At 33.8% G+C, this 20,840-nt stretch overlaps 1 protein-coding gene across 2 annotated transcripts in view; it reads left to right on the plus strand.

The window, feature by feature from the left end:
- Positions 1 to 20,489, plus strand: part of ZUP1 (zinc finger containing ubiquitin peptidase 1) — a 28,611-nt gene extending 8,122 nt beyond the window's left edge. The window contains exons 3-10 of one of the 2 annotated variants that reach the window (XM_044250111.1): positions 3,158 to 3,268; positions 4,969 to 5,090; positions 6,836 to 7,004; positions 9,974 to 10,162; positions 10,594 to 10,759; positions 15,138 to 15,289; positions 16,329 to 16,549; positions 20,257 to 20,489. In XM_044250111.1, the coding sequence (XP_044106046.1) occupies positions 3,158 to 3,268; positions 4,969 to 5,090; positions 6,836 to 7,004; positions 9,974 to 10,162; positions 10,594 to 10,759; positions 15,138 to 15,289; positions 16,329 to 16,549; positions 20,257 to 20,304 (1,178 nt within the window). In that variant the 3' untranslated portion in view covers positions 20,305 to 20,489. Of the gene's footprint in view, positions 1 to 3,157; positions 3,269 to 4,968; positions 5,091 to 6,835; positions 7,005 to 9,973; positions 10,163 to 10,593; positions 10,760 to 15,137; positions 15,290 to 15,700; positions 15,724 to 16,328; positions 16,550 to 20,256 lie in introns of those variants that run through there. The other variant, XM_044250121.1, reaches the window with a different exon arrangement.
- The last annotated feature ends 351 nt before the right edge of the window (positions 20,490 to 20,840 follow it).

Consider the following 20,840-nt stretch of genomic DNA (forward strand, 5'->3'; position numbering starts at 1 on the left):
GAGTAAAGTGTTGTGACGGGTACTTGACTGCATTATGTTTTCCATGGCGATTATGGTATCAAGAAGCATTTGGACTTCTACTCTTGATATATAGGCAGAAGATTTCACTTGCTCAATACTCGCTTTTCTTAGCATATCAGTTATGCTTATTTTTACTTTTTTAGTGCTTAGCCTGGAGTTTGCAAGTATACATTAACAACTAATCCAGGTCTACTTCTGAATACTGTTGTATGACTGTGAATACAAGGACCTTATCATAATAAGATATTCCTAATTCCTCCCCCATCCCTTGTTTTGTTGCTGTCATTCATTTCAAGTAAATGTAAGCACACACATATACACATATACACACACACACACACACGCACATAAGTGAATACGCTTATATTCTTATTTTGAATAAACTTATTTTTATATCAGTTAATGAGAAAAATAAAAGTTTTTATTTTATTATCTCCTATTTCTTCCCTGATCTTTTCCTTTATGGATATCCATGTTTCTGGCCAAATATTATTTTCCATCATTCTGAAGAACTTCTTGGAACATTTCTTGCACAGCAAATCTATTGGCAACAATTTCCCTCAATTTTTGTCTGAGAAATTCTTTCTTTTTCCTTCATCTTTGAGGGATAATTTTGACAGTACAGTATTTTAGGTTGGTGTGTTTTTTTATTTGTTTTTCTTCTGGAAAATTTAAATATTTCACTCCTCTCTCCTATTACCTGAATGACTTCTGAGAAGTTGTATGTAATTCTTATCTTTGTTCCTCTATAGGTAAGGTGTTTTTTTCCCTCTGTCTTCTTTCAAGATTTTTTATCTTCGATTTTTCTGAAGTCTGAATATAGTGTGCCTAGATGTAGTTTTTGGTATTTACCGTGCTTGGTGTTTTCTGACCTTCCAAGATCCATAGTTTGATGTCTGACATTAACTTGGGGGTATTCTCAGATCTTATTGCTTTAAATAATACTTTTGTTTCTTTCATTCTTCTCCTGGTATTCACATCTTGTGTATGTTATACCTTTTGCAGTTCTCCCACAGTTTTTGTACGTTGTGGGTTTTGGGTTTTACTGTTTTGTTTTGTTTTTTGTTTGTTTGTTATGTTTAGGGAAGGTTTGGGGAGGATCTTTTTGTCTTTCCATTTCATTTTAGGAAATATCTCTTGTCATATCCTTACACTCAGAGATTCTTTCCTCAGCCATGTCCAGCCTGCTAATAAGCCCAAGGGTTTGAACTCTAACATTTCTTTCTTTTTTAAGGATGTCACTTCTATTAGTTTTTGAAGATTTATAACACTTAAATTATGTTTGCTTAAATGTATGAATGTTAAAAAAATTTTTGAAAAATATAAGAGCACTCAATTTGGTCATCAAGTAAAAATAAAAACTGCCTTTCTTTTTAAAATTAGTCCAAAGTAGCATTTAGGAACATAGTCATAGGCTGCAATGTTGACACCACGCAAAACCAAGTATAGGGTTGCATCTGGTTTTGTTTTGGTTTTGTTTTCAGTAGCCGGTGTTCTTGGGTTAAGTTCTGAAAATGGCCCGGTTGTAAGGCAGGTATCTGTTTGGTTCTACCAGGGCTATGTTCCTTGAGTTGACTGCTGCAGGGTGAGGTACATTTTCTGGACCATGTCAATTACCTACTAGTCATCAAAGTAAAAAAATTCATCATCTCTTCCTTGATATTCTATTCCATGGAAATCAACTCGGTATTATGAGGTACTTCAGTTCCACCAAATTCTTTCACAAACTAGGGTCTTTCTTATGTCTTGTCTGTGATCATTTCCAGTGTAGCTCCAAACTTTTTTTTTTAATTTTATTTATTTATTTGACAGACAGAGATCACAAGTAGTCAGAGAGGCAGACAGAGAGAGAGGAGGAAGCAGGCTCCCCGCTGAGCAGAGAGCCCAACGCAGGGCTCGATCCCAGGACCCTGGGATCATGACCTGAGCCGAAGGCAGAGGCTTTAACCCACTGAGCCACCTAGGCGCCCCTAGCTCCTAACTTGATGGTTTTAAGCAAACCATTGCAGGAGGGACATACTCTCAATCAGTTAATGTTCCTGTCCTGTCATGAAATGAGATTTATCCTTCTCTTTTTCTTCAGTTAGACAATTTTCTCCTCTTCTGTACGTTGGCTATGAAGAACATTTCTCATTATATCCAGATTTTCATAAACCATTAGAATCTCTACAGCTCCCACTTCCAAAGCCTTTAGTGTATCTTCATCTCCAAAACAGTACTTACCTGTGTCCTGGCTGATTTCACCAAAGTGCTGAATTAATTTTTCTGCTTGAATGAATTTTACCTTGGAAAGAACATCAGTAGATAATGCAATAGCTTGGTTTCCATTTTCACTACCATAGGATATATCAACTAATTTTAAGTCTTTTGACTGTGGTGTCTCTCCAGACATGTCAAATTGACTTAGTTCAGTTTTAAAGTCAACTGATCCACCTAAAATGAGACCAGTCACGGTCACTTTGTGGAAGTAACAGCTATCTAGCAGTCTCAGCTACTATCTGAATACAGATTCAGATATTCCACTTCCAGACCAGACCTTACATGTATGGATTGCTCGGCTATAAGTGCTCAGTGTCCCTCTTCTGTGCCCAATATCAGTCAGGTTTTGGTCTACGCAGAGGTACTGCTTCTGTTCTGGGCAAGGTGCACCTATCTGCTTGCCATGCTGCTTAATGGGTGCAGCTCTTTGATCTCCTGCTCCAACTAGGCAGTATGATCCCAATTCCAAGCTTTACACTGAAGGCTTTATGCTGAATTTTGTACCTCACCACTTAGTTTGGAAGGAGGATGCTGATAATTTAACCCCTAAAATTCATGCATAGACTGGCCCCTACTTACCATTTTGATTTTCCTTTATACTTTCCTTTTCTTGCTTTAACTACAGATCCACATATTTGTTATTAATTTTTTCTTTTATTATAGTGGTAAGAGAGATTTGTGCTTCTGCTCAGTCTTCCATTTTGACCCTAAAAGTAGAAAATAGCTTTAAATCCAACTACAAAAAGCTTATTTACTTATTTACTTATTACTTATTTCTTATTTAATAAGGTTAGTGGACAGTGGATAATCTTTGACTTACGGTGAAAAAATCTAAAAGTTTTAAAAATAAAACAACTGAATTATATCTCTAAAACAGACCATGATCAACCTCTGTATGACTGTCCTATGTGTGGGCTCATCTGTACAAATTACCCTATTCTCCAGGAACACGTTGACTTACATTTGGAAGAAAGCAGCTTTGGACACGGTATGTTGATATGTTTAAAAATAAGAATCTCTTGATTTAATTTCTGCTTCCTAGGTTATATCTAAGTTTTAGAGTAGTAGTAAAGAGGGAAAAAAGCATACTGGTTAAAAATAAATTTGTCTCTTTAAAGAATTATAATATAACTTCAGCTTCTTTTTAGAAGTTGTTTCACAGAAAAGTTGTATAGAATGAACTACTGTGGGCAGTAGCCAAACTAGTGGTTTTGTCCCCAGAGTTTATCCCAGAACACGAATATTCAGAAGACAATGAAATTGTACAATTTAAGAAATCTGTCTGATGAAGTTGAGGCCATTCTTTCAGCAGCTAGAAATAACTAGATTTAGCATCAGTTCAGCAAAAGTTGTTGAACCAGGAAGCTGCCATATGACACATATGATTTTTAAAGAATATACGAACTGTATGATTTAAATGTTTTTCAAGTTCATTTCCATTTTGTCCAGTTTCTTATATTAACCGCTTATTAATTTTGTAAGTGACTCTGTACAGTTTTTTCTCTGTCCCTTACGTTTTTGAATAGTGGCATTGATAAGGTAATCCTTATAGTGCCTTAGAAGTGGAAAGATTCTATGAGTTTTAGAATCCCAATGAAAAAAAAATAAAGTAGACTCTAAGAGAAACCAGTTGTGTTCTACTGGCACTTAAGGTACCTACTGTTCTTAAGGTACTTTGATATCTCCTGTTAATTCAGGGGCCTTCAGTATCCAGTATTAAGGATCCTAATACCAGTCCATGATCTTCATGAGTAATATCCCTTGTTCACTCAGTCTAATCCCAAAATGGGAATCACTGGAGCAAAGATGGAATAGTCCTCTTCTCCAGTGATTCTCTGCTAACTACTGCAGGAAAATACCCCTCTGAAGCTGAATGTCTGATAATTCTTTTGTTTATAATAGGCTTTGTATGGGCACATAAATTATTCTGTAAGCCCAGGGTAAATAATGAAAGATATGGCCTGAGTAAATCACTATAGATAGTGTCAGTAGTATGCTAAAAATCAGTTGTAATTTGTTTATCCTCGGCAGTTGGAAGTGGGGACCAAAGAGGAAGATCTAGTAGAGACTGGGAGATTTGAAAGAAAAGAAAGAATACTCAAATACATAATTCAAATATCAAATTGGAAGTTAGGGAGTACCAGATCCTGTCCAGAAGCCACTGACTAATGGATCTGTGGGATACTGGGTAGAGAGGAAACGGCAATATGTTGCAAAGTTGTACCATTTGTTCGTGACCAGACTGTAATTAAGCTGTACTTTGCAAACATATTTTGATGCTCCTCATTATTTTCTTTTCTGCCCCAGTTTATTTTAAAAGCCAGTCTTCCTTATTTATGTTAATAGGGAGCACCAATGAAGAATATTACTTAATTTTTCTAAGTTCTGGTTTCCTTAGGAGATAATACGTAACTTCCTAAGGGTGTCATGAGGATCAAATGAGACAATTAATGAAAAATGCTTGTCACAGCCTACCTATTCAATGTATATTAGTGATTTAAGTGGAGGTTTTACCCTTACAGAAGCTGTTCAAGTTCTGCTAGAAACAGTGTTTCCATGACATCATAGTCATGAGTAAATATCAAAATAATAGCATTTACTCCATTTAAAAGATATGAGTTAAACATATAATAAGTGAGATTTAAATTCAGTAATTACCTTATTCTAAACATTAAAAATATCTATTAGGCATAGACAGAGTCCAGTGTTCTAGAGATCTAGAGTTGGCTCACCAGCTTCAACAAGAAGAAGACAGAAAGAGGAGATCTGAGGAATCACGACAAGAAATGGGAGAATTTCAGAAGCTGCAGGTATCAAGATTAATAACAATCGTAGTATTTTGGTTTGGTAGAGTTCTTATTTTTCAAACATGCTGTCGAGACTACAGCCTATTATTTTCGTCATTGTTGATACACAAAATACTCTTTTTACATATACATTTTATAGTTCATAACAGCTACCACTTATAATTACTCATTCTGGTTATGTACTGGGATAAGCACTTCACATATAGTACCTTAAGATCTTCACAGCAACTCCCTAAATGACAGATGAGGAAGCAGAGACAGAGTGCTTATGTAGCTAGTAACTTGTTCAGGTTCAGGCTGTATTAAATGGTAAAGCCTGGATTCAAACCTATGTTAAATTGATAGGGAAGATTAGAAAACAAAGAATTTAAGTGTTTGTATAGATACTTAAAAGAGAAATTTAGAATTAATATCTCTTGTCTGAGTGTTAAATTCTTTTAGTGATTGCAATTCAAGTATTTAAAAAGAGCCACGTTTAATGGAAAATCTATTTTTGATGACATTTGAGATTTTATCTTGGGTTTATGTTGGTATCTGCCGAACTAAACTGGCGGCATCTAATATATTTTTAATGCATGTACTCTTTTTTTTTTTTTTAAGATTTTATTTATTTATTCGACAGACAAAGATCACAAGTAGGCAGAAAGGCAGGCAGAGAGAGGAGGAAGCAGTGAGCCAAAAGCAGAGGCTTTAACCCACTGAGCCACCCAGGCGCCCCAATGCATGTACATTTTTAATAGATTATTTCTATTTTTTTCAGTCCTAATTTTCTGTGAACTATTACCTGTGCTAATAATGCTCAGAGTTTCTAATTACTCTTTTTCTGTGTGCTAATAGGATAATGTTTGAAAAAAAAGGGTTTATGATTGAATAGGTTTGAAAGTATTCAGTTAAACACGTTTGCATACTGCAAGATTTTTCAAAACCTTTATTATACTAATGTGCATTGTACATATCATAATTTTCTCAGACTCACTTCTGAGTTTTTCTGTTCAGATATGTCACACATGACCATGTAATTCTCTATTTGGAGTATCTAACTTGGGCTGTTTTTCTCCTTAGTGATTCATCTGTTTGCAAAACATTTTCCCACCAAGATTCAGAGGAGGCAAAAAAGTTGGCTTTTCCTAAGTTTTCTTTGTCTTAAATAATTTTGAACATTATAAATACGAAAAGTTTCCAGTATTTAAATGCGTTTGTTAAGTAATTTCACAAGTTCTTTAGATCTCAAAAACTTTTTCCTTGGAGGCTATGTTATAATTGGAGATTCTCTATCAGTGTGCAAAAAAAAAAAAAAAAAGTTAATTTACTATGTAGAATTAATGCCTGAATGAATTGTGGGTTAAGTAGATCTTAATAGGCTATTCTGGGAACAAATAATAAGTACTGACAAGCTTTCTTAAATCAGTGCTATGTTCAGAACTTGACCTGCCTTTTTCAGTACCTTTAGTAGGAAGACAGGATTATCTACTTTTCCTACTACAAAGAAAGCAAATCTCTTGCCCTGGCGGTTTACAGAGAAAGGCTGTTACTAACTGAGGGATTTGTGTATATGTATGTGTGTTATTTATCTTTAATAAAAATCTTAAGAAAAATCTTTAATAAAAATCTCTAATAAAAAATCTTGTATGAAAGTCTATAAAGTAGAATGTTTCAAAATACATTTCCAAATAAATAAAATTGTAGTAAGTTTCCATCCTCATTGAAGTTAAGGGACATAAAAAGTAAGTCATTTTTATGTTCAATAGAGACAATATGGCTTAGATAATTCTGGAGGATACAAACAACAGCAACTACGAAATATGGAAATAGAAGTCAATAGGGGAAGAATGCATCCATCTGAATTTCACAGAAGAAAAGCTGATATGATGGAATCGCTAGCTATTGGTATTGATGATGGAAAAACAAAAACTTCTGGTGAGTACTTAAACATCAAAATCATTATTTTAGTATTTTATATAACAGTGAAGTAATAATCAGGATTTTTTGAATTTGCTTAACTTTAATAATCCATAGTTTATATACTTTTAGGTGAGACTGTTCAAATAATTTTTTTTAAAATTATTTTTGAAACTCTTGTACTTTTATATTTTTATTAAATAATTCACTTAAAAATAATTTACTTTTATATTGTGTTCATTTACTTGACATTTGAAAATGGGCCTTTTAAAAGTTTTTATTGAGTGTTTACTATGTTTGAGATCAATGCTGTGTGATAGAAGTATAAGATACACACACACACGAACCAAATATATATATATATATATTTTTTTTTAATTCCTGTAGTCACATTAGGAAAAGTGATGAAGTAAAATTAATTTTAATATGTTAAACCCCATGTGTCCATAATATTATTATTTCAATATATAATCAGTATTAAAAACTATTAATGAAATATTTTGCAGTCTTTGTACATTTTTCAAAATACGATGTGTATTTTACACTTTACAGAGTATTTATATTTGGATAAGTCACATCTCAGATGTTTAATAGTCATACTTAGATAGTGGCTACTATATTGTTTTAGTATAGTTTTAGACACTAAGACCTTTATATAAACTGCATCATTTAACTTGCAAAACAGACACTCACTTATATACTGTTACATTTTTCTGGATTAGTTAATTGTGATTTAGATAGATTAAATTACTTTCCCACTGTAACCACATAGCTACTTACTGGCGCAGCTAGTACTCACAATCAAATCTGCCTTCCTCCAAAGAATGCCTTTTCCCTGATATTTTTTAAGGTATTCTTTTAATGTACACTAGTATAGAAAAAAAAATTTATATGGAAACAGCTTTGTTCCTACCAAAGAGGTTCCTAATCTTACTGTTTTAAAGCTGTAAACCTTTCATCTGTGTTTTAAATCCCATGTGCATCCCTTTCTGATTTTAATCCCTCCTCACCCACACGGAGAACCGATATCCTTAATTTGGTATTTACCTGTCTCATATATATTTTAATGCTTTTACCATATATGTAGGTGTCCATAAAAAATGTGTAATATTTTAATGTATTTAAACTATGTGTAATTGGTATACATCTGTTCCTACTTGGTCTCCTCAGATATGTTGATTCTTATAGCTGTGCTTCATTTTGACTCTGATATCCTTTGTTAGAATTATACACAACTGATTTACCTGTTTTCATGTTGACAGACATTTAGGTTGTTTCCAGTTTCTTACTCTTACAAATATTGAACAGGTTTTCTTTTAATCCTTAATGCCTATTATCCATTTACCCCATCCCCCATCCACCTCCCCTCCAGCAACCCTCAGTTTACTCCCTTTTCTCAAGAGGTCTTTTTTAAGAGTTTTTCTATAATGCAACCAGAACTGGAAATACAAGGTTAAAGGGCACATATATCTCTTACTTTGTTGAAGTTAACTGCAGAATTGTTTTCCAAAATGATCATAATCTACATTTGCATCATTGTATTCTCACTCACACTTTGTATGGTGACGCTTTTTAATTTTTGCCACTCATTTTTGAAGTGATAGTACCTAATGTGCATTTTCCTCATCACCCCTGAGTTAGTTTCTTCAGTAAATAACCTATTCCCTTCTTTTGCCCTCTACTGAGTTGTCTTTTTCATCTTGATTTACAGGAGTTCCTTCAGTATTCAGGACACTAATTCTTTGTTGATTATCTGAAATTCAAATATCTTCTTCAACATCTATAATTTGCCTTTAAATTTTATGTATGGTATCTTTAATTAGTTTTAAATTTGAAAATTATCAAATTTCTGTCTTTGTCTTTATTTATATCTTAAGTGTCTTGGTCAAGGAAATCCCCCAACTTTGAGGTCATAAACCTATCTCTTTATATTTTCTTTAAACATTTATACTTTGCTTTTCATATTTGTACTTTTAATTCACTTGGAATTTATTAGTACATATGTATATATGAGAAAGAATGAGAAAGAGAAAGAGAAAGTGTGGATTTAATTTTTCCCCTTATTTATAACAGTACTTATAAGGTCTTATTGCTTATACATCTCAAGCAATAAGAAAGGAAAGTGACTCTGTACTTTCCCCACTTATCTGTAATTCCCTGTGCCATGTATTTTCATATCCAGTAGTCTGTTTCTGAAGGCCATCTTTATATTTCTTCAAAGGTCTCTGTGTAAAAAGGTTTCTGTGGGATAGGACATTCCAGCTGATCTGGAATACGATTCTTTGGGGTATACAAGAAGAAAATACTAGAGTTTCTATTTGTTTTTAATTTATATCACCCTTTAATTTCTGTTTGTGCATATGTTTTAGAATTACTGTAGAATGTATAGAGTATGTATAGTTGTTATAATATTGATATATCTGTAGGGGGTTAAAGAATACTGCTCTGTTATATACTATGTCCTTTTTATAAACTGCTTTGAACTTCAATTATTATGTGGCAAAGATTTTTATTTTTGTGAGTTATACAAATATTAATTAAGCAGCTATTAGTTAAAGCTATTATTTCTTTTTAACAATAGATTATAATTTAACAAAAGATATTGGAAAATATCTAAAGAGGTTTAGGGGCTAAGGATAAAAAATTTTATTATAAAGAAATTTTTCTTTTATTATATATATATTATATATATACAATTATATAATTATATATGTATTATATAATTATATAATGTGGTTGCTAAGACCATGTTACTTAGACAGCGAGGCACCATTGTCCTAGTATAAGTAATACACTAGTGTTAGGAAAACTTGCATAGTGGTAACAAGACATGAACTAAGGTTATAACAGTAAAAAGATAAAGAAGATGGAATTGACAGGATTTAGATGGGGCACTTGAGGAAGAGACTAACATTAGAAATATATGAGACAGCCATAAAAGATGATAACTTACCTTCTAAATCTTCTAAGTCTCTTTTTTATTTTAGGAATTATTGAAGCACTTTATAGATATTATCAGAATGCTGCTACAGATGTGAGGCGCGTTTGGCTTTCCACAGGGGTGGATCACTTTCATTCATCTTTTGGTGACAAAGGTTGGGGTTGTGGTTATAGAAATTTCCAGATGCTACTTTCATCATTACTACAAAATGATGCCTATGATGATTGCCTGAAAGGTATGTGAAGTATAATTTTTTTAACTTGTCTGCTGATACATAGTTGACCCTTGAAGAACATGAGTGTGCACTGCATATACATGGATTTTTTAGTCTAATATTATAAATGTATTTTCCTTATAATTTTTTCTTTTTCCTTTTTTTCTAGTTTTATTATAAGAATACAGTTTATAATAAATGTAACATATAAAATACATGTTAATCAACTCTTCATTTTATGTTTGTTGGTAAGGCTGTCCGTCAACAGTAGGTTATTAGTAGTGAAGTTTTGGGGGGAGCAAAAAGTTATATGCAGATTTTTGACTCTGCAGGCAATTAAGTGTCCCTGACCCCTGTATTGTTCAAGGATCAACTGTATATATAATATGGAATGAAGTAATATATAGTACTTCAGTAGCTGTCATGTAATATGTTTGCTTGTATAATTATAGGTATGTCAATTCCTTGCATTCCAAAAATTCAGTCTATGATTGAAGATGCATGGAAGGAAGGTTTTGATCCTCAGGGTGCCTCTCAACTTAATAATAGGTTACAGGGAACGAAGGCCTGGATCGGAGCATGTGAAGTATACACACTCCTGACCTCCCTAAGGGTAAAGTATGTACCTGAAAACCCACATTAAGGTTATTGTCATATATGGGAAGTTTTCCATGTTGTTAAAAGGATAGTTAAAAAATAAAATTTAAGTGGCACTGAAAGGCTTGTGCTAAAAACCAATTCAGTCCCTATCTCATGTTCTTCTCTATTCTCAAGTCCGATTTCTCAGAGGCAGCTGTTAATTCCACTGTTTCTGAATAATGTGCTTTCAGGGTTTTTCTTTCTTTTCTTTTTTTGATTTACTAGTTTTAGACATTGTTACATTTCCCTCACGTTTCCCACCTTTGTTCACCCTCAGTCCTTGTAATTTGGTTAAATCTCACTTTTTATTTGCTAAAGTCAGAGTTTACATCATGACTGTATTAATATTATTCATTGCTAATTTTACTTTCCCAAAAAGCTTTTACAATTTTTCCTTGAGTTAAGAACTGTCTTTTCTTTTCCTTTTTACTCTTTGACTACATCATGGTCTCAAACTTTTTCACAACCTCCGCTTATGTATTCTGAGGCACTCCTATCCTGGACACTTCTTCCTTGAAGCCCTCTATTGTGTTTGCTCTGGCCTCCTAAATCCCCTTCAAAGCTGTAACCATGTGTCATTTCTTCATTTTTTTTCTTGAAGTGGAGCCTGGACTTTTTTCTGGATTCCATGTCTATCTTTTTTGGATTGTACTCCTGCTTAAGTACATCTTTCATAAGCTTCCTGAAAAAAGGTGCCTGGTCCTTAATACTTAAATGATCAATTGGGTGGCTGTATTATTCTAAATGCAAAATCATTTTCGTATCAAATTAAGGTTTTACTCTGTTAACTTGTAGCAATCAGTGTTACTATTGAGAAGGTAAGATGTTATCTGATTTTCATTCTTTTTGTATAACCTATTTATTTTCTCTGAAAGTTTTTTGCATCATCTCTTAGTCCTGCTATTATGAAATTTAACCTGCTATTATGATTCATTGTATTAGGCATTTGTTTTTCCTTTTGAATCTAGAGTTGTAAGATCTCATTGTAGCGATAAAGAGCTTAGACTTTGGAGTCAGGCTGCCTACAGCTGATTCTAGTTTTCCTGCATATTGGCTGGCTGTATGACTTAATTTGTCTGTAGTCTAGTCCCACCATTGATAAAAAGAACATGTAAATAGTAACTGCTCCATAGAGTTGCAGTGATATTGAGATGATCAAGTGCTTAGAACTATGACTGGAATGTAGTTACAGCTCAGAGGTTAATGATAATTAGATCCCTCCATTTTCTTTGTTCTTCTTTCTGAACTTCTGGTAGTTGGCCACTGAACTCTTTTGACTTTTTAAGTTTATTGGTCATGTTTTTTTTTTCCTCTTTGCTTTTTGTTCTACTATGTAGATTTTCTCAGCTTTATCGTCCAACTATTCTATTGAAATTTGTATGTTAGCAATCATGTTTTTAATTTTAAGGGGTAATTTCATAGCATTATAGTCTGTTATGGTTGAAAATTTTTTCCCACCATTTTCTTTCTTTCTGTTCCTTGTGCTTTGTGGGGGTTTTCCATGTTAATTTGTTTTCACATCTATTTATTTTAGTCTTTTGCATTTTGAGGTCTTTCTTTTAACTTTTGTAAGTCCTTAGTTGTCCATTCCTAGAGTGAGGATGAAGCACTAAAAGATCAGAGGTCCTATAGGATTACTTGGAGCTTGCAGATAAGCAGACTCCATTTATAGAGTTTTAGGTGGTGGAAGCTTGCTATTTGTTTGGGGAACTCCGAAAATTTTAATGTAGGAAGAGATCTTTTTCTCGGGGCCATTCAGAGACGAGTTCTCCACTCTCCTGCCTGGAGCTCCTGCATTGATGGAGTGGGGTAGTTAAGCAGTAATTTGCCTTTCTTATGCAAATGTTCAATTCCTTTAACATTATAACCCCATTACTACTCTCGCCAATAACCAGTGCCTCTGAGCTTCCAGCATCTCTGGGATTTTAAGACAATTGTCTGTTTTTTCCATTCACTTTTATGTTTCCTTTTCTGCTTTTCATTTCCCAAAACTACAGGACAATTTGGGCTGTCTCCATTCTCTTTGTCTTTGGCTGTTTGAATCATTTTCTCCTTCAATATGATGATGTTGGGCTTTCAAGAGGGAATGGAGATAGATGCTTATCATTTTTAAGAGAAAGTTTGCCTTTAAGCTTCATGACTCTGTTTTCCTTTATATTTGTTTTGTATCATTTTTATCACATTAATTGATTAGGTTCAGAGGTAAAACTATTTCTTAACTTTTAAATAGGTAAACTTTGGGGGTGCTTGGGTGGCTCAGTTGGTTAAGCTTCCAACTCTGGATTTCAGCTCAGGTCATGATCTTACAGTTGTGAGATTGAGCCCCACATGGGGCTCCCTGCTCAGTGTGGAGTCTCAGCTTGAGATTCTCTCTCTCTTCTGCCCCTCCACCTTCCTCCACTCGTGCTCTCTTTCTCAAAATAAATAAAATCTTTAAAAGAAAACAAATTGGAAAACCTTGTTTAATAATTTTCTTGAATTATTTATTTATTTATTTATTTATTTGACAGATAGAGATCATAAGTAGGCAGAGAGGCAGGCAGAGAGAGAGGAGGAAGCAGGCTCCCCGCTGAGCAGAGAGCCCGATGCGGGACTCGATCCCAGAACCCTGAGATCATGACCTGAGCCGAAGGCAAAGGCTTAACCCACTGAGCCACCCAGGTGCCCCTTCTTGAATTATTTAAATCAAAAGGACTTTTAATGTGTTCTAACTTTACTATTTCTTTTCTTTTTGCCACTCTGTTCACATTTTCACAATACATCTATATATCATATACTGAGTTTTCAAATAATGTTTAAGGAAAGGATAATATCTGTCTAAAATACCTGGTAATATCCAGCTTTTTCTGTTGGTGCTTAAAACAGTTTAATTTTTTAGTAAAGCCTCTTTAATACTGTGCTCTGAATTTGTTTATTACTTGTTTAAATGTCTGTCTTTCACTTTCTGAGTTATATTTTTAGGGTACTATTCAGATTCTAAATCTTAATATACAGTCAGTTTCTAACCTGAAAGATACCTGCTTTTTAAAAAATTTATTCAGAAGTTCATTTCAGTGTTTAAAACTCAGTAGTAGGGACACCTGGGTGGCTCAGTTGGTTGGACGTCTGCCTTGGGCTTAGCTCATGATCCCTCAGTCTAGGGATCGAGTCCCACATTGGGCTCCTTGCTCAGCAGGGAGCCTGCTTCTCCCTCTGCCTGCTGCTCTGCCTGCTTGTGTGCAGCTCGCTCTCTCTCTCTCACTCTTTGACAAATGAATAAATAAAATCTTTTTAAAAAATTAAAATAAAAAAAACAAAACTCAATAGTAATCAATTGAAAGTTAGCCTCAACACTAAACTTGCTGAGGCTAAGGATAGCAACCATTTAATTTTAGTGTATTGGGAGACTTTATTTGTCAAGAGAGACAAGGAAGGACAGGATATCTGTCCTATACTTTAAAGTGAAAGAAAACCTTTTTAATTGCTATTGCTTATAACTGAGCTTTTATTATTATTTTTTTAAGATTTTATTTCCTTATGAGAGAGAAAGAGCATACATGCACAGGTTGGGGGAAGGGCAGAGGGAGAGATAGAATCTTAAGCAGCCTCCTTACTCAGCAGGGAGCCTGACATGGGGCTTGATCCCAGAACCCTGAGAGCATGACCTGAGCAGAAATCAAGTGTTAGAATGCTAACTCACAGAGCCACCCAGGCGCCCCTTGCTCATACCTGACCTTTTAAAAATAGTTGCTAAGAACTGTCAATAGTGCTTCCGGTTAAAATAATTTTATTTATTCCAGGTTGACTTCCTCTCGTGGAAGGAATACCACTGTAGTCTAGTGCCAAGTAGCGGATAGATATATGTATAGATGGAAGTCCATACAGGGTTTTTTGAGATCTTTGTAGGTATTCTTTTCTTGTCTGTTTATTGGAATTTGTGAGAGCCAACAGGAAAAATACTCAGGATATTTTTGATAGATGTGAATGGCTATTGTGGAATTAAAATTAGAATTCAGCTTCTAATTGATCATCAGGTTTGGAGAATTTAGAATGAAAGTTTGTCTCACATGTAGATGACTTTTAAAAACCAAGTATGGTCCTTATTTACTGTTCAGTAAATACTGGGGATTCTATGTGTCAGAAAATGTAACTTTTAGATCAATGATCAGTCTTATTATGAAATTACTTAAATAATTATTTCATCATAAAATGACATTTTTCTGGATACATAATGGAACTTACATTTATTTTCTTCTTAAGAAAATACTGATGAGATAAAATTAGTTCTGAATTAAAATTTCTTTGTATTTGATGACTCCATTGGTGAAAGTTTTAAAAACTCTTCTACAAACAGTCCATTTTGTTAATTTTTTTATAGGTGCCACATAGTTGATTTTCATAAGTCAACTGGTCCTTTGGGTACACATCCTCGTTTATTTGAATGGATATTGAACTATTATTCTTCAGACCGAGAAGGGAGTCCAAAAGTAATGTGTACATCTAAACCTCCAATCTATCTTCAGCATCAAGGTTGGTATAACTCATAGATAATAAGTATAGCTTATATCTTTACAGGAAAACTAATTGACTTTTGCTCTTTTAAGATTGAGGTAATAGGGAAGAGGAGAGTATTGTGACATTAGTCTTATTTTCAAAGCTACATTGTCCTTATGATTGGTACCTTCCTGGGTATTGAAGGGTGCTATCCATTTTATTATTTCAGGGCCAACCGGTTTGCTCTTCTGTCTTGTTCATCCCTTACTTTTTTAGGTCTTCATCTAAGACTTCATTGTGGCCTTCCTTGATCACCTTATTTGAAATTCCATCTTGTTATCCACCCCTTACCACTGGCACTTTCTGTTTCTCTTCCCTGCTTTATTTTTTGCTTCTAACATAATAATATGCTTATTTATTTACTTTGTTTATATTCCTTCCTTTTAGAGTGAAAACTCCATGAAGGCAGGAATGTTTGTTTTATTTGCTTCTGTATAGCTAACTGCTTGGAATAGTACCTGGCACATGGACACTTGATAAATTTTGTTGAATGGATGATTTGAATCAACAGAAATAGGAGAAGTAAATGTTGGGAGTTTCATCATTTAGGAATACAAGCTGTAAAAGTTAAGCCCTTTCCATTGAAATTCTAGTATATATAAATTTACTTTTATTAACCTTTTGGATTCATGAGAGTTTTTGTTCTGTGGTAGGTAATTTTCAAATGCTTTCTTGTGAGATAATTTGGATAAGAAAGATCAAGGGATTAGGAAAGAAAAACTAAAATAATATGGGACAGTAGACACAGAGTTTTTTGTAATGAAACTGAAGAAAAGAAAAATTGAGCAAATGAAAACTGAAGCCTAGGAAATAGAACTAAAACTATTGTGTCTTCAGAGAGAGAGTACCTGTTAGAGGGACTGACTGTATTTCTATTCTAAACACACGTGTGCACATACTGCAGAGAATATATATACTGTGTGTGTATGTTCAGTAACATGTCTATATGTATAGCAATAGATAGGACACACACATATATAGCTGTTTTTGTTTTTGTTTTTTAATTTTTTGATAGGTCATAGTCGCACAGTTGTTGGAATTGAAGAGAGAAAAAATCGAACATTATGTTTACTAATATTTGATCCTGGATGTCCTTCTCGAGAAATGCAGAAACTGTTAAAGCAAGACATGGAGGCTAGCAATCTCAAGCAACTTCGGAAATTTGTGGGAAATTTAAAACATAAGCAATACCAGATAGTGGCAGTAGAGGGTGTCCTTTCTTCAGAGGAGAAAGTTGTAAGTATCTACGTATTTGATTATGTGAAGCTTGAATAAGTTGAACTTACAAGTTTAAGATTTTTAGTTAAAATCAGTGTTATCCCTTTGTATCTCATTCTTCATTATTTTGGTTTTATATCATTTAGTTTCTGGAGTGGACATCTTTAAATTTCAAATGCTACCTAATGACTTTCAAATACTTCACTCAGCTTCATAAAAATGTTTAATCTTATATAATGTAATTGTTAATGCCAGGCAAATGATGAAAAATGACAACATATGTGGTAAGAAAACCTAACTCAATCCCAGGAGACCTAATGCATATTCGTCTTAATAATTATGGCTTATTAAGTATGATTCTAATAATTATTGTGGCTCTATCTTACACATCTGCAGTTACTGGATAACAACACAGTTCTAGAATTTAACTTCATACAGTTGCTTCTTTATCCTTTACAGTTAAGTGGTGACTGGTACATTCAGAAGAATTTCTAGGTATAGAAAACCCTCCACTTGGTATAAACTGAAGTTATGTAATGTCATGTCAATTCTAGAAAATACAGTTCTCAGTATCTTAAGAAATTTCCCTACCAGACTACTCCACATGATTTGTTAACCTCTGAGGAGAAAAGAGAGGATTAGAGAGGAGTGTTTATGAAGATTAATAGGATTACAAGAAAAAGCACTAAAATTACTTGAAATGAGAGAGGGAACTAGAGTTCATCTTTTCAGCCTTACAACTTGTACTATAAAGGTGAAGATTGTTTCAGAAGTTCTTCAGTTAATTAAATCTTAAAGGTTTCTTTGTTGTGACATAAATGCCAAAATCACATTCATTTTTGCACCCTATCATTAATTTGGCTGCATAAAGTTAAAGAGTAATTCTATTTATTTATTTATTTATTTATTACTTTTTAAAAGACTTATATTTTTATTTTATTTTTTAAAAGATTTTATTTTTTCAAGAGAGCATGTGTGTACACATAAGGAGGGGAGAGAGAGGAAGAAGTAGGCTCCCTGTTGGGCAGGGAGCCCCAAGTAGGGCATGATCCCAGGATTCTGGGATCATGACCCAAGTGAAAGGCAGTTGCTTAACTGACTGAGCTGCCCAGGTGCCCCTATATTTTTATTTTATTTTATTTTTAAAGATTTTATTTATTTATTTGTCAAAGAGAGAGCACAAGCCAGAGGAGCGGCAAGCAGAGGAAGAAGCAGGCTCCCCGCTGAGCAAGGAGGCTAATATGGGACTTGATCCCAGAACCCTGAGATCATGCATGACCTGTGCCAAAGGCACACGCTTAACCACTGAGCCACCCAAGTGTCCCTATATTTTTATTGTAATTCCAGTGTTGTTAACATCCAATATTATATTGGTTTCAGGTATATAATGTAGTGATTCAGCAATTCTATACATTACTCAGTTAAGTGTACTCTTAATCCCCTTCACCTAGTTCACCCATCCCTGAACCCACCTCCCCTCTGGTAGCTGTCTGTTCTCTATAATTAAGAGTCTGCTTTTGTTTGTTAGAGATTAGTTTTAGTAGTTATAAATGTTCATCAGCAGAGCATAGGTGAGATTAAGTATTATCATGGAGCCTGAACATTTTAGTTGTTAACTTTCTGGTTTTGGAAACTGAGACATTGGTGTTAGTAGAATACTAAAAATGTAATATGCTACTGTACTTTTTTTTTTTTTTTTTTTTGAGTCATGTAGGATAGCTGTGTCTTTAACCAAAAGAATCAGGACTTGACTAACTGTATAATACCGCCAGATAGAGAAGAAATAACAATATGATTGTGATTATAATTGTAATCTTAATAAAGTAGTACTTTATAATGCTTGCTTTGTATTAGGCACCATCCTAAGCATTTTACGCAGATATTAACTAATCTAATCTACCCCATAGTGTAGGCACTATTATTCCCATTTTACAAATGAGGATACCTAAGCTCAAAAAGTTGTTATAGTTCTAAAGTCATGCAGCTGCTAAGTTACATGAGGCAGGATTCCAGTTCAGTTCTACATTCCAGTTCTACATTCAGCATCCTCTATATTGCTTCTTCTGGGAGGATACAAAGTTTCATCGTTTCATGTTTGCTAAGTAAGCTTATATGTGAACAATTCACTTTTATTGGAAAGATAGGACAGTATATTTTGAAAAACGAAAAATCATCAGTTAATATTGTTTTCATATATTGCTTTCAAGCTCAGGGTTTTGTTTTTTCCTTTTTTGTTTTTTAATCACTGTGTCTTATAGTTATTCTGCCATTTTTAACAGTGCTTTTATACATTATAGGAATTCAGCAAATACTAATGTGTTGACTGATCTGCACATCACCAGATAGAAACTTGCGTCTGTAACTAAGGGCACATTAATGACTTTACTTTTTATTTCAGGGTGGTGCTTTCTTATATCTCATTTTAAAATATCTTTTTCCTCCTAAGTGATAACTATAGTTTTAATTGTAGGAATTTCAGAACAAATTTGTTATTTTAAAGTATCGTAAAATGTAGATATTTGTAACTGCATTTTATGTTTTGTTCCTCATATTTGGAGTTAATTAATTATATTTTAATAATCATGCAGCTTTTACTCAAGGAGAGGAATCGGGTTTCACAAAATTGTTTTCATCCTGGCAGCTGGCCTATAATTACCATAATAAATTTCTACCATGAATATATTTTGAGTATCTAATAATTCCAAACTGTTACAGATTTTGGACCATTTGTTTAGGTGAAAGGATTTATGCTGGAATGTATCTCCTAATACAGTTCAGTTGTAATGGATACAAACCTATTGAATAGCCATTCTCCTCAATTCTTTTCATGTGTTGACATGTTGTAGTTAAATTGTATCACTGCATTCTTTGTTTTCCATTATGTAATCCTTGTATTCGTAACTTGATTTAACTTTGTTTTAAATTAGCTTGGTATAATAGGTCTTGACTTGTAAAACAAATGGAAGAAATGTTTAAAAGTCTTTTAGGGGCATGTGGGTACCTCCGACAGTGAAGCATCTGCCTTTAGCTCAGATCATGATCTCAGGGTCCTAGGATCCAGCCACCCTCCCCTCCCCTTCCTCAGGCTCCCTGCTCAGTGGGGAGTCTGCTTGTTCCCCTCCCTCTTCCCCCTTCTTGTGCACGCCCTCTCTCTCTCTCTCTCTCTCTCTCTAAGTCTTTAAAAGTGAAATTTTTAAGGCCATAATGAAGGAAATAATTTTCTTAAAGGTTCTCTGTTCATAGCCCTCTCTCTCTCCTCTGTGTTTATACATGTCTCTTTCTGACTGTGAGCCAACATTTTTACTTTGACTCATTATTCCTTAAAACATAGAATTTTCTTTTTACTTTTTTCTGTTTTGTCTTCACCTGGTGTTTTGTTTAATTTCTTTTTTTTTTTTTCTTTTTCTATTTTGGTTTGGCTTTAAAAATGTTTACTTCTGGGGTGCCTGGGTGGCTCAGTTAAGCATCTTACTCAATCTCATGCAGGTCTTGATCTCAGGGTCCAAAGTTCAAGCCCCACATCATGCTCCACTCTGGGTGAGGAGTCTACTTTAAAAAAAAAGTCTATTTCTAATTTTCTTAAATTTGAAGTTGTAATTTTTCTTAAGGAATTTTCATTATTTTCAAAAAAATTTTTAGATTTTATTTTTTATATTAGATAATTAATATAAATTCTAAATAATGGACTTCTTAAAATTAACAGTTCTTTAAAATTCCTTTTCAAGGCCAGGAGACAAGCTTCTCAAGTCTTCACAGCTGAGAAGATTCCTTGAAGAATTAAGCATTTCAATGATCATGGAATTTTACTTTATTTTCCAAATATTGAAGTCCCTAATACAGCTATGAACCTGAATTCTTTAAATACTCAACTTATAATTTAATGTCTAAAACATCTAAATCATACCTCAAGTACCTCACTGTTTAGTAACTATTTCAATAAACTATTTTGTTTGCATTATGAGTTCTGTGTTTCCTCATATCCTCATATGTGTTAGAAACTGGTTTCGTGTAGTAGTCCTATGTAATATTTATTGGGTCCTTCTGTTAGGGATCCTAGTATTTTTCCATTTTTAATTAGTGTAATCTTCAATTCTGTGAGACAGATTCTGTTAGTCCTGGAAGGAAGCTGAAGCTCTGCAAAGTTTATAATTCACCCAAGGAAATGATTGTAATCGAGGGTATGAACCTAGGCTGTCTTACTTCCAAGCTCTTACATTTGAGCATTCTGCTTTCTTTCGTTATAAAATGTATATAATGAAATTCCCTCCTCATCACTTAGAAATTACCTTAATATTTAACAGGTATAGTT

Source organism: Neovison vison, chromosome 1 (genome assembly GCF_020171115.1).
Source record: "Neovison vison isolate M4711 chromosome 1, ASM_NN_V1, whole genome shotgun sequence".
NCBI lineage: Eukaryota > Metazoa > Chordata > Mammalia > Carnivora > Mustelidae > Neogale > Neogale vison.